The sequence below is a fragment of the Trachypithecus francoisi genome, unplaced genomic scaffold (genome assembly GCF_009764315.1).
Source record: "Trachypithecus francoisi isolate TF-2019V2 unplaced genomic scaffold, Tfra_2.0 Contig00586, whole genome shotgun sequence".
In the NCBI taxonomy this organism is placed as follows: Eukaryota; Metazoa; Chordata; class Mammalia; order Primates; family Cercopithecidae; genus Trachypithecus; species Trachypithecus francoisi.
The window spans coordinates 7,810,156-7,824,633 of record NW_022680749.1 but is presented as its reverse complement, the minus strand read 5'-3'; the positions used below and the strand labels follow the sequence as shown (position 1 = coordinate 7,824,633).

Sequence of the window (14,478 nt, the reverse complement as noted above, 5' to 3'; positions counted from 1 at the left end):
GTTAAAACACATCTCATGAAGTCGGGGTGCTGACAAATTTTACAAAGAAATAATTAAGCCATCTATCATGAAATTAAACTTTAGGGTAGCGATTATTTCCAGATGTAATATTCCTTCTCAGTTTTCATTTTATCTTTTCTTGTTTGTTTTTGTTTTGAGACAGGGTCCAGCTCAGTTGCCCAGACTGGAGTACAGTGGCACTCACAACTTACTGCAGCTTCAATCTGGTAGGCTCAAGAGATCCTCTCGCCTCTGCCTCCAGGTTAGCAGGAATTATGGGCGCCTGCCACCACATCTGGTTCATTTTTTTATTTTTATTTTTAGTAGAGATGAGGCTGGTCTTGAACTGCTGGGCTCAAGCAATCCTCCTGCCTTGGCCTCCAAAAGTGCCGGGATTACAGGCATAAGCCACCATGCCTGGCTGTTTGTTTTAACTGCTGCTACTTACTAACAATAACTCACTATGTAAAATATAAAGAAAACCACATTCAACTGGGTTATGTTCTCTAGTATAGAGCAAGTACATAGAGATGTCATGAAACACCCTAAGTAGAAATGGTGAAGGCTGATTTATATTTACTCAGCCTAAAATGCTAATTAATACAAAAATCTATTGCATCTAGAACCACACACAATGCATTAATAAGAAAAAGGTGGTTTTAGATCCTAAACTAGCATTAGAAGCTTCTCATTTACAGTGTCTATTGGTACAGATTTGCCATAGAAAATACTGACTTTACTTGATGAGCTACTGGCATCAACTGACACTTCTATGATTGTCTTTAATCCAAGATCTCTTAAGCACTTGAATCACAATCTATACACAGTCATTACATAAGAAGCAGGTTAAAAATCAAAAAAGAACTTTCTAAAAACAAAAAAGTTGAAAGTTTAAATACTATAATATTTAATAAGCTAATAAGCTAACAACACTTTCAGAAACACTTACTTTGACTTTTCACTATTCTTCAAGACGTTAATACACTTTCCCAGAGTCAATAAAGAAGTGTTGATATTCCCAGTCTCTCTTAACCTTTCACCTTCATTCTGTGTTTTCATAGTTCGTTCTGAACCAGCAAGATCACATAAAGATAATCTGAATTAAGAAAAGAAGAATTACTTTAAAAGCTCTTCAAAACAATTACAAATAATTACAATTTAAAGAATATTCAACTTACTCACTGACTCGAATTACACGAGACATTTCAGAATCTTCAATCTGTAATATTTTAATAGTGAATATGCTGTGACTGAAATACAAAGATCAAATGTTATCATTTTAATTTCTGCATTCTAAATAGGAGAGACAAGTATTCAAATCAACCTTATTTATACCCTAATATTAACTACAGTCCACCATTGCATTTTCCAATTAGCTGTTAGATATTTCAACCCATTGTTCTACTGTCACTTACATACCCAAATGCCTAAAATCACCTTTTGCCTAGCTCTAAATCCCTCAAATTACCTCCCGACAGTTCAACTTCTATTAACAGTATCATTTATAATAAAGTCACAATTTGTTTGAAAAGATAGTATTAGTTAACATGGTATTATACACAGCTAGCTAATACTCTGAATATACACGAAAGCAAAGCATACATTTGACCTATAGATCCAGATCTTGTATTGTCCCATGCCCAACTGACTATGGGAACAGGGCTCCTTCTCTCTTAAGAAAAAGCCTGCTTTAATTATCTCACTGCTTAAACTTATTTCCTTTGCCTCTCATCCCCCAAACCCATCAAAACATATTTCCTTAACCCCTTGAGATTACACCCTCACTGAGTATGTTTATATAGTATCCAGGGGACAAGTGAGAAAGACCCAGAGAAAAAGCCACCATTATTACCAACTCCAAAAATACTGAGCTTAGATACTGACGTAAAAAAAAAGTAACAATATCTCAGAGACTTCCTATAAATTAATAAACCTGTCAGGACAGGAAACAGTATTGATAAATGTGTTTAGTGTTATTCTGTTTACCAAATGTTTTTTATGCCTTATAAATTTATTTAACAGAAGAGAACCTACTGCCCACTTTAATGTAAAATTAGCTGTGTTTAAATTAGCATAGAATACCATACCATCGGTGATTCGAGTTTACTCTTACAGAGTTTATTCTTTACCTCCTACTGGAAGCATTATTCAATTTTGTGAAGGCAACACTCTGGTGCTTTATTCCTAGTTTTAAAAGTCTATAGGCTTCTTTGGAATCAGATACTTGAATCCATTGTAGATCTTTAAAAATAAAGAGGATATATATTAATTTATTGAGACAAAGAATGTGCTCTACAATGCAATCTCTTTGGAAGTCTTTTCCTAGTGACATATAATGAAATCTTCCTTCTGACAACACATCCTAGCTGGAGTCAACTCAGTTATTTCAAGTTACACCAGAGGGGAAGATTATAACAATGTTCAATGTAATTTAAATTACACAAACACACAAAGTAACTGTTTGTCAACAGAGTCTGCCAAACGGAAAATTAAATACAGTAACAATTCCTTAGAATTAGACACTCAGGGAAAAAAAGAGAGGCAAAATATAGTACAGACTAAACCTGTAAAATTACCTAGTTATTAAACACTGAAGATTGTAATTTATTACTGAATCATAAAATCAGATTTATTGAATAATGACCAGTATTTTAATTGTTTTTTATTCTTATTTTTATTTTTTTTGGAGACAGGGTCTTACTCTGTTGCCCAGCCTGGAGTGCAAAAGTGTGACCATGGCTCTCTACAGCTTTGACCTCCTAGGCTCAAGTGATCCTCCTGCCTCAGCCTCCTGAGTAGATGGGACTAAAGATGCATACCACCATGCCAGGCTAATTTTTGTATTTTTTGTAGAGATGGCATTTTGCCATGTTGCCCAAGCTGGTCTCGAATTCCTGAGCTCAAGTGATCCACCCGCCTCAGCCTCCCAAAGTGCTGGGATCACAAGTGTGAGCCACTGCATCTGGCCAGCATTTTATAGAAATGACAAAGAATATAGAAAATATCACAGTGCATTCCTTATAGAAGTATAATTAATGAAATTTTTCAGTTGTAAATATTACACATGTATATATATACATGCATGTAGGTACTGAGTCATGATGTTATTAATATGTATTTCCTACCGTGAATTGTTTTTAAAGGTTAGAAAAAACACTCTGGAAGGATAGTAACATTTCATAGCTGCAAAATTTGGACACTGTTACAAAGTAGGAGAATAATGTGAATATAACCATACACAGCTTTTCCCATCACCACAAATCCAATTAATGATACTCAAGCAAATACAATACCAAAATAGACCCCTTTATATTCAAGTTTAATAAATATACCAAAACATACTTCCAACACACAAAATGATCTTCTTCTCTTAATGTTAATAATTAGCATTACAATTTTCAATTTTCTATTTGCTTTAGTCTTACAGCTAGCACAAAGCCCAAGGAGAGAACTTCGGAACAATAAAAGAAAAATATTCATTAGTATACCTTTTATAAAAGAATAGCCCTTTACATCTTGGGAAAGGCGCAGCATCTTTCTCTTTTGGAATTTAGATGATACAGGAACAAACAAGTCATAAATATATTCATTGTAAATTTCAAAGAAAGAAACCCACACAGAAAATTTTATATTATTAGCCATATTCAAGCTGGCTTGTTCACAATCTTTCATGGATTCTTCAAACTCTGAGATATTCAAAGAGTTAGTTAAACTTCCTACAAAAAAAATGAAAAAGAAAAAACAATAATCACAAAAGTAAGCAACTGACTAAAAATGTGACAAAAGTACAGATCGATTCCCAGACTTGAAAAACCAAGTATGCTTAATCTTTTGACCGTCTATGTTAAACACTTTTTGGAACAAAGGAAGATGTAAATAATAGCTGGTTTAACCAAAGTTAGACTACTTCCTATCATTCCTTTCTTTTTCAAAATATGTTAATGAACCAACAGAAATTAAATGTAAAGGACAAAGAAAAACAAAAGTGTCTTTCCAATTCAATATTAAAATTGTAACCAGTAAAAGGGGTATCTGTAACATTTAATACAAACAAAACATTACAATGACTGACATTTCATATAAATACGTATCATTTTCCAGGTATTACCGACTATGTCATTACAGAAATTAAATCCTTAGTAACCAAAGAAGAGGTCTATAGAAAAAAAATAAACACAATGTATAAAAAAAATTTTTTTTTTTTTTTTTGAGACAGAGTCTCACTCTGTCCTCAGGTTGGAGTGCAGTGGTGCAATCTCAGCTCACTGCAACCTCCACCTTCTGAGCTCAAGTATTCTCCTGCTTCAGCCTCCCGGGTAGCTAGGACTACAGGCCCACGCCACCACACCCAGCCAATTTTTTTATTTTTACTAGAGACGGGGTTTCACCATGTTGGTCAGGATGGTCTCAATCTCCTGACCTCATGATCCACCCGCCTCTGCCTCTCAAAGTGCTGGGATTACAGGCGTGAGCCACCACGCCTGGCCTAAAAATTTTTTACTAATAAAAATAAAACATTAGAAGTGATTTAAAAATTAAAAGCTTTTCAAATGTACTTCATATAATCAACATATCAAAGATAGGTGAGCAATGAAACCTTACCATAAAGAGTATCATCACTGTCATTATGCATAGTAACCTAAAAAAGAAAGATTGTTTTAAAAAAATTTTTTTTAATTTTCATTAAGGTTAAATAATCAAGATATTAATTACCTATCCAAATAAGTCACTACCAAATCACAACCTTTCATCCACCCAATTCAATGAATTCTTTAATTTTTCCCAGTTAAATAATATAGTTTCATGGGAAAATACAGAGAACTATGAAAAATATTATCATGTATAATCCCTGCCACTCTGGTTGGTTACTATTAATATTTTAATATATTCCCCTTCTATTGTTTTCCCCACACTTATGTTGTAAGCTTTTTCTCCCTATAATTAAAAATTGTTTACAACAGTTGATGGCTATATAACACATGTGAAATGACTTAATTATTCCCTTATTATTAGACATTTAAATTATTCACCAAGTTTTGCCAAATATCTTTCTGTATTTTCTTCTGCATTTTAATTATTTCCTTAGAAATAGAAATAAACCCATTTCCTTGGAGTATACACCTAAAACTGAATTGGTGGATGAAAAGATATAAAATATTTTAATGTTCTCACTCTTAACATAGTATTGCCAATTTGCTTTCTAGAACCATTTACAATGTATGAAAGTACATGATCTCATTTTTTTTAACGTTTTAATCATTTCATAGGCAAAATAGTATCAAGTTTTAACTGAATAACTTGTTAGAAATTTTTCTTTTTTTCTTTTTTTGAGACAGAGTCTTGCTCTGTCACCCAGGCTGGAATGTAGTGGCACAATTTCGGCTCATTGCAACCTTCACCTCTGGGGTTCAAGAGATTCTTGTGCCTCAGCCTCCCAAGCAGCTGAAGCTACAGGTGTGAGTCACCACGCCCAGCTCATGTTTTGTATTTTTAATAGAGACAGGGTTTCACCATGTTGGCCAGGCTGGTCTCAAACTCTTGGTCTCAAGTGATCTGCCCGCCTCAGCCTCCCAAAGTTCTCAGATTACAGGCGTGAGCCACCATGCTCAGCGAAAAAATTTTTTTCATTATTAATGATTTTAATTTCCTCTATGAATTGGCTATGGAGTTATCCACCAATCTCCATAAATTTTGTTAAAATACAATTTTACTTTCAGAGACCATAGTCATAGACTCAACTTTGAACTCTACTGGTAACACACTTTTTACTGCCTTAAAACCCTGGTTTCTAAATGTTTTAAAAAAGAAAAATTCGCATTAATAGGTTAAAAATATTTACAAAAACAATTAGTAGTTTTTAACAGCCTTGAATAGAATAATGTCTGAAAATATACTACAAAATCCAGAAGGCACAAGAGGAATAAACAGACAAGTATAACTTCATTTTTTAAAGTTGATATGGTACCACCTTCTATAAAATAATACCTCCTCACAGTATTTTACATATTTATTTATTGTCAGTCTCCATGAGGGCAGTACCATTTGTCCTCAAAACTGAAAATACTGCCTGGAAAAAAAACAGGTGACTGAATAAAATTTGCTGAGTAGATGAATACTGAAAAACACAATGGGCCAGGCTTGGTAGCTCAAACATGTAATCTCAACACTTTGGAAGGCCAAGGGAGGAGGATCTCCTGAGGCCAAGAGTTCAAGTCCAGCCTAGGAGACATACCAAGACCCCATTTCTACAAAAAAATCAAAACAGCCAGGAGTGGTGGCATGCCCCTGTAGTTCCAGCTACTCAGAGGAGGTTGAGGCAGGAGAACCACTTGTGCCCAGGAGTTCAAGACAGCAGTGAGCTATGATCATATACCACTATACTCCAGCCTGGAGGACAAAGCAAGATCCTGTCTCTAAAAACTAAAAAAAGGAAGAAAAAGAAGAAAAACATAATGGGGGCAGGGGAGAAACAAGCAATAAGCCAGAAAATTTGCAACCCATACAGTAATACATTAATAATGTATTCATTTTTTAAATACATTTTAATAAATCAGTAAACAAGAAAAGTCATACAATACTAGAGAAATGGACAAAGAACGTATGTGACAAATCACAGGAAAAAATTCTAAGATGTACTAATCACCTAATTTACAATTAAAGAAATAAAAAGTAAGCTGAAGTGAGCCATTTTTTACCTATCAAACCAGACATTATTAAATATCCAATCTTGGCCTGAGTTTGGGAAAATTAGCACCAAATATATTTGCAATGGAATGTTTCTTCACTGAAACACTGTTCAAAATAGTAAAACATAGAAACAATACAAATGGCCATCAATGGAGACTTGGTTTTAAAAGCTGATTTAAAATCTAAAAAAAGAAGTTAAAGACTTAACAGATAAAAGGCACATGATTTAAGGTTGGAAGAGTTTTAAGATATGCTAAATGAAATACCAAGTCACAAAATGGTAAGCATAGTAAGATCTCTTTTTTGTTTAAAAAAAAAAAAAACTATATCATACATATAAAGACAAAGGTATGAAGATATATACATCATATATATGTTTGTGTATATACAGATAGAAAGCTCTGCATATGGATTTTATACAGAGAGAGAAAAGGCCCAAAAAAGATGCTTTCCAATCTATTAATAATTTTTTCTTTAGGAATGAAATTAAAGGAAACTTTTACTTTTTACTTCTCACATTCTCTATTTTAAATTTTGGGTACATATTATTTTCACAATTAAAAAACAGAATTTTAAAAAATCATTACATAAAAAGCACAATGCTGGCTCTACAACAATCAAAAAAGATTTCAGAACCATTTACATTTGTATTGTTGAAACATTCTTGCTGTTCGTACAAACAGAAAAGATGTCTTCAAACTTTAAGCTTTATTTTTCTCGAAAAAATAAATAATAAAAAACACTAACACCACAAAACAGATTCCAATATATGGTGAAACAATCTAAAGGGTTTATAAGAAGTCAGGAATTATACATATTTTACATACTAAAATATTTTCATACCTCTTTAATTTGCCGAAGCAATGCACTTTTGCCAGCAATTTCTTCTTTCTCTTGTTCTGATGATAACCGTAAGTATTCTCTAGATCTATGTGGTTTAAGGTTCATCTTTGTATACAGTCTTTCTTGAAGACTATCAAATAATACATTCAAAGTTCGAGGCAGAATGCCCATATTTTCTTCTGTGCCTGCAAAAGGAATTTTTGTGTTACACTTTCTCAGTCTACTAGGAAAGAGGAAACTTTCCTTGTTTATTAAAGCTCCTTTTATAATACCAATAGGCAAGAGTCAACAATTAAAATGAAAATGATAGAAGGTGAGGATTACTCAGTTTTCCATCACTTTGTTATTCACTGTAGGTAATTACCAATATTTTATTGACTATTATTCTGATGTAAACCTGAAATTTTACATTCAGATAATGCAACCATATTAAGATTTGTAATCACCCATAACCACAAACTATAAAAGCAAAATGAAATATAAAATTTCTTCCTGGTCATTTATGCTTAATTCTCTGTATCACATCAATACTTTTTATGGATTTTAATCATCATCTAAATCTCTATCAATGGGTATTTTCACAAATGAATTAAATAAATTTTAATTAAAAGCCAATAGCAAGGCCAGGCGTGGTGGCTCTTGCCTGCAATCCAAGCACCTTGGGAGACCAAGGTGGGCAGATCACCTGAGGCCAGGAGTTCGAGACTAGCCTGCCCAAAATGGTGAACCCCCATTTCTACAAAAATATAAAAATTAGCTTGGCAAAATATAAAAAACTGGTGGCACATGCCTGTAGTCCCAGCCACTCGGGAAGCTCAGTAGCTGAGGCAGGAGAGTCGTTTGAACCCAGGAATCAGAGGTTGCAGTGAGCCGAGATCACACCACTGCACGCCAGCCTGGTGGGCAACATAGTGAGACTGTCTCCAGAAAAAAGACCAACAGCAATACATAATCAATATGCTAGTACTATTAAAAATAGAGCAAACACATACTAGGTAATAGCGACATAACTACATGTATGTATTATAAAAATACTGAGTGATTATTATTGCTTCCTTATCCTTTCCAACCAAAATAAAACAATATTTACCTTGAAATGTATATGTTTTTCCTGAATTGGTTAGCCCGTAAGTAAAAATCAGACGACTTTGTCCTTTCAAGAGGTCTTTTACTGGTTGCATAATGCAACCCTGAAAGAATTCCTTCTGTGTAGTTGCTGGGCCAAAAACCTAAGCAAGCATTTTTAAAAAACTCTTTTTAGAAAATTCAAGTTAATAGTGTGTTCCATCCCAACACACTGTTTAAAAATTTTAAAGATTCATTCTTAAAACAGGTGCCATATCCCCACTCCCACAAATACACTTGATAGTTTTACTACCAGAAAGTTTTCAAGATAGAAATCTGTACCAAGGAATTAAGAATTCACCTAAGTTTTGAAAAGAGTATTTCTTAAAAATATATTAATAATAATTTTAACACTACAGTGATCTCTTTACATCCAATTATATATTTCCAGACCTGAGATTTGAGTCTTATCCTTAAGGAAAAAATACTAGAACCTACAATCTAAGTTGCATAAGCACAAAATGTATAGTTCACTATATATAATTATATAGCAATTTAGCCTAAGCCAAGTCTCTTTATCTTTAAAACAAAAAACAAAAACACTTCAGTTTTACCTTGGAAAAACTGAATTTCTGGGCCATCTGCCCCGAGCTTTTCTCACTTAACCGACCAAGGATGCATTGAGGCTCTTTCAGCACAACAGTCTGTGAATCCAGAATATGCACACAGCCCTAGAATACATACCCCCAGTAAATAAAAACTAGTATTTTGCCAATTTAAAAGAAAATAAAATATTAAAATTCTATTAAATTCAACACAAACCTCAGACTCATGTTCTTTTTCTGACTGTGTAAATGGTCTTATTCGAAGACAAACCTGGAGATAATCTTTGGATTCGAAACTGTTTGCCTTAAGAAATAAAGGAGAACAATATTGTGTTTTTGAAAGATATGGCTTTTCAGAGACCATCTTTCCTTAACATAGCTAATTTTTACATAATAATCTCAGATCATAAAGAATTTCTAAACAGTCACTATCCGGCTTTTAATCATGTTAGAAAAACTCAACAAATCTATTTAAATAAAAACAAAATACACCAAAAAAAATCCAATTTCCTCCATCTCCTGTATTTATACATGAAGTTTACAAAAAGCCTTTATTCCACAAAAGCCTAATATAATTAATGAGGCCCTAAGTCATTGGAAAATATAACTCTAGAATAAATCAAAAGTAACTAGAATATTCTATTATTCAAATGCTCAATTCCATGAGACATTCAGAATTTTTTTACTATGTACCATTCTCCTTGTTACTTTTTCTGAGCAAGAAACGTGCATAGAAAATATAATTTTAAAGAAATGTTTTAACTTTAAAAAATAAAAATAAAAAGGAAACAACTACTTGACAAATGCAACTTAACCAAAACAGATATAACTAGAAAATCTGAATAACCCAGTTTCTATTAAGCAAACTGAATCCATTTTCAAACTAAATAATGACACACAAAAAAATCCAGGACCTAGTATTTTAACGGTAAATTCTATCAAACATTTAAGAAAATAATCAGCACAGGAGCAGTGACTCACGCCTGTAATCTCAACGCTTTGGTAGGCCGAGGCAGGTGGATCACCTGAGGTCGGGAGTTCAAGACCAACCTGACCAACATAGAGAAACCCCATTTCAACTAAAAATACAAAATTAGCCAGGCATGGATTAGCCAGGCATGGTGGTGCATGCCAGTAATCCCAGCTGCTCAGGAGGCTGAGGCAGGAGAATCGCTTGAACCCGGGAGGCCAAGATTGCGGTGAGCCGAGATGGCTCCATTGCACTCCAGCCTGGGCAACAAGAGCAAAACTCCAACTCAAAAAAAAAAACCACACAAATTGTACATAAACTCTTTAAGAAAATACAGGAAGAGAAAATACCTTAACTAATTTTGAGTTTGGCATAACCTGAATGACACAACTGACAAAGATAGCCTCAGAAAAAAATTAGAAAACAAAATAGCATATTAAGATATACGCAAAATTTCCCATGCAAAATACTAGCCAATATATAAAACAGGATAATAATATCTAACCAAGAATGGTTTATCCTAGGAATATAAAGTCAGTTTAACATTCAAAAATCAATCCAGGCAATTAACCATATTAAAAGAATAAATGAAGAGAAACTTTTATCTCTACAGATGGAAAAACAGCATTTGACAAAATCCAACGTCCATTTGTAATAAAAAAATCTCAGCAGAGTGTAATGAATGCAAACTCTCTCATCCTGATAAAGGGCACTTACAAAAAATCTATAGCTAACAACACACTTAACAGGAAAGACTCAATCTAAGATGAGTAGCAAAATGAGTAATAAGAAGAGGATTTCTGCTTCCCCACTTCCAGTAACACTGTATTAAAGGTTCTAGCTGGTGTAATTGGGTGTGAGGGGGGAAAGGAAATGGGGGAAGAAAAAAGGAGGGGTAAGGGAAAGAAAAAGAAAGGGAAGAGAAAAGGAAAGGAAAAAGGTAAAAGGGAAGGGAAGAAGAGAAAGAAAGAAGGGGAGGGGAAAGAAGGGGAAAGAAAAGGAAAAGAAAAATGGAAGGAAAAAAAAGGAAATGAAAAGACAAAAGTCATCCAAATTGGAAAGGAAGAAATAAAATTTTCTTTATTTAGAAACAACATGAACATATGCATACAAAATCCAACAAGTCTACAAAAAATTAACTTATACTAACAGAATGCTAATCAGAGGTTACTTGGAGGTGTGATGGGAGGGAGGACTTACAGGGAGCCTCAAGGAAACTTTTGAGGGTAATGGATATACTCATTAGCTTGACTTTGGTGACAGTTACACAAGTGTATGCATATGTCAAAACTTATCAAACTGCATATTTGAAATATATGCAGTTTTTCATTATGCCTAAAGCAACTAAAAATATTATTTACAATAGCATCAAATAACATAAAATGTTTATAAATATATTTGACAAAAGACACGAAACGCCTCTACACTGACAAGTAAAAAATACCACTGAGGCATTAAAGACCTAAATAAAATGAAGAATACCATGTTCATGGATTAAAACTCAATATTGTCAAGATGTTAATTCTCTCCAAATTGATTCACAGATTTAATGCAATCTCAGTCAAAAATCTCAAGATGCTGTCTTGTAGAAACTGGTAAGCTGATTCTAAAATTTATGAAGATGCAAAGGACCTAGAAAAGCCAAAATTTTCCTAGAAAAGCAAAATTGGAGAATTCACATTACCTAATTTCAAGAATCATTATAAACCTACAGAAATAGATGGTGTTGTGTTGGAATAAGGACAAATTGGTCAAAGGAAGAGAATAAAATCCAGAAATAGATACACATATACAGTCATTTGTAAAGGCACCAAAACAATGGGGAAAGGAAAGTCTTTTCAATAGATAATGCTGAAATAACTATTTATGTGGTTAAAAAAATGTATGGAAGCTAAAAAGAAAAAGAAAAAAGTTAACCTAGGTCCCTGTATCAACTGCACACAAAAACTGTTCAAAATGGACCATAGATATAACTACTCAAATGAAAACTATAAAATTTCTAGAAAAAGTAAGACTAAAACTTTAGGGAAGGCAAAAGTTTCTTAAAGAGAACACACACACACACATATACACACACACACACACACACACACACACAAATTCACCAAAAAAGAAAAATAAATGTTAGATTGAATGTCTTTAAATTTTAAAACATCTGATCAAGACATTACTAACCTGACATTACTAACCTGATTTGTATACACAAAGATTTCTCAGACAACACTAATGAAACAACCTAATTTAAATGGGAAAAAGACCTGAAGAGACACTTTACAAAGAAAGTAGAAAAATGGCCAAGAATACTTGAAAGAGTGCTCATCAGAGCAAACTAAAACCAAAACAGGATACCATTACACATCCACTAGAAATAAAGATTTACATTATCAAGTGTTGGCAAAGAGGTAGAAGCACTGGAACCTACATACGTTGCTGGTGCTGGAACAGCCACTTTGAAAAACAGTTTTGTAGTTACTTATAAAGTTAAACTTACACAGTTTGTATTCCTAGGTATTTACCAAAGAAAAATGAAAACACAAATCCACAAAAAGGCTTGCACAAGAATGTTCAGGGCGGCATTACTTATAATGGCCTCAAACTGTAAACTACCTAACCGTCCATCAAATGATAAATGGAAATGTGGCATATCTGAACAACAGACAACTACTTAGCAATAAAAAGGAAAAAACTACTGATATATGATGCATGACAAATCTCAAAAACGTCATGCCAATCCAGGAGTCAATAAATTTTCTCTGTAAAAAAGCTAGATAGTTAATATTTTAGGTTCTAGAGACCCTATAGTCTCTGTCACAACTACTCAACTCTGCCATGATAGTGTCACAACAAATGTAGTAAATAAATAAACCAAAAAGTACAATTGTGATGCAATAAAAATTTATTTATGGACAGTGATGTTTGAAATTCATATAATTTGTTATGTGACATTATTCCTATTTTGATTTTTCTTCCACTATTTAAAAATATAAAAACCGGCCGGGCGCGGTGGCTCAAGCCTGTAATCCCAGCACTTTGGGAGGCCGAGACGGGTGGATCACAAGGTCGGGAGATCGAGACCATCCTGGCTAACACGGTGAAACCCCGTCTCTACTAAAAAACACAAAAAATTAGCCGGGCGAGATGGCGGGCGCCTGTAGTCCCAGCTACTCGGGAGGCTGAGGCAGGAGAATGGCGTAAACCCGGGAGGCGGAGCTTGCAGTGAGCCGAGATGGCGCCATTGCACTCCAGCCTGGGCGACAGAGCGAGACTCCGTCTCAAAAAAAAAAAAAAAAAAAAATATAAAAACCATTCTTAGCTTGTATCTAAGTACAAAAACAGGTAATACAAAAATAGGCCATTGTTTGCCAACCTTTGTATTAGAAGGAGGCATAATAATCAACACAATGTTTTTCTTGTACTTACCTCAGTGTTTGGAGCAACTAAGGAAAATTCATGAGACAGATCAAGCTTAATGCCATCAAAATTTATTTCTGAAGGCCTTGCAACTGGGTCAGCACTAAAAACATAAGATGGTCGAGGTACTCCCTCTTGACTAAAATTAGATTCCATTCTGCAAGAATAACAGTAACTTTTTTAACAACATTAATTAGTCAGCATATAAACCACCCACACTTTCAAAAGTCTAGCCCACTACTTCCCTCCAAATAACTAGATTTTAGAAAAGAAAAGCATTACATGTCTCCATTTATAACACAATAGCCTACAGGAAAGATAAAAGATCAAATTATATTTACAGACTCTGAATCTAATAATACTGAACACAGCCTACTATTTTCATATAATATCCATTCAAAGAGGTTTCATGAGTACAGGTAATCTGTAAAGATGGTATAAAACATTTACTCTCCCCCTGAAATCCTTTCAAAACTCAAATAGTAAGGAGATTGCACAGAGTAAATTATAACCTTGTGTTATCTACTTAGTGACTCCTGTAGAATGTTACTTACAGACTTTCTTTTAGCATTTAGAAGTTAAAACTCAGTTATCTGGGCTTGGCATGGTGGCTCACACCTGTAATCCCAGCACTTTGGGAGGCCAAGGGGGGTGGGGGTGGATCATGAGGCCAGGAGTTCAAGACCAGCCTAGCCAAGATGGTGAAATCCCACCTCTACTAAAAATACAAAATAATTAGCTGGCCGTGGTGCCAGGTGCCTGTAATCCCAGCTACTCGAGAGGCTGAAGCAGAGAATTGCTTGAACCCCGGAAGTGGAGGTTGCAGTGAGTCGAGATCGCGCCACTGCACTCAAGCCTGGGCGACAGAGAGAGACTCCGTCAAGGGGAGGAAAAAAA

General features: G+C 34.3%; 1 protein-coding gene across 4 annotated transcripts in view; it reads right to left on the bottom strand.

Annotated features, from left to right (window-relative positions):
• Nucleotides 1-14,478, bottom strand: part of KIF20B (kinesin family member 20B) — a 70,770-nt gene that overhangs the window by 53,256 nt on the left and 3,036 nt on the right. For 2 of the 4 annotated variants that reach the window (XM_033215975.1, XM_033215976.1), the window contains exons 2-11: nucleotides 13,591-13,738; nucleotides 9,418-9,504; nucleotides 9,210-9,326; nucleotides 8,621-8,759; nucleotides 7,531-7,715; nucleotides 4,603-4,639; nucleotides 3,489-3,716; nucleotides 2,130-2,241; nucleotides 1,179-1,250; nucleotides 950-1,096 (exon numbers count right to left, since the gene is read on the bottom strand). In XM_033215975.1, the coding sequence (XP_033071866.1) occupies nucleotides 950-1,096; nucleotides 1,179-1,250; nucleotides 2,130-2,241; nucleotides 3,489-3,716; nucleotides 4,603-4,639; nucleotides 7,531-7,715; nucleotides 8,621-8,759; nucleotides 9,210-9,326; nucleotides 9,418-9,504; nucleotides 13,591-13,737 (1,271 nt within the window). In that variant the 5' untranslated portion in view covers nucleotide 13,738. Of the gene's footprint in view, nucleotides 1-949; nucleotides 1,097-1,178; nucleotides 1,251-2,129; nucleotides 2,242-3,488; nucleotides 3,717-4,602; nucleotides 4,640-7,530; nucleotides 7,716-8,620; nucleotides 8,760-9,209; nucleotides 9,327-9,417; nucleotides 9,505-13,590; nucleotides 13,739-14,135; nucleotides 14,259-14,478 lie in introns of those variants that run through there. The other 2 variants (XM_033215969.1, XM_033215978.1) reach the window with 2 other exon arrangements.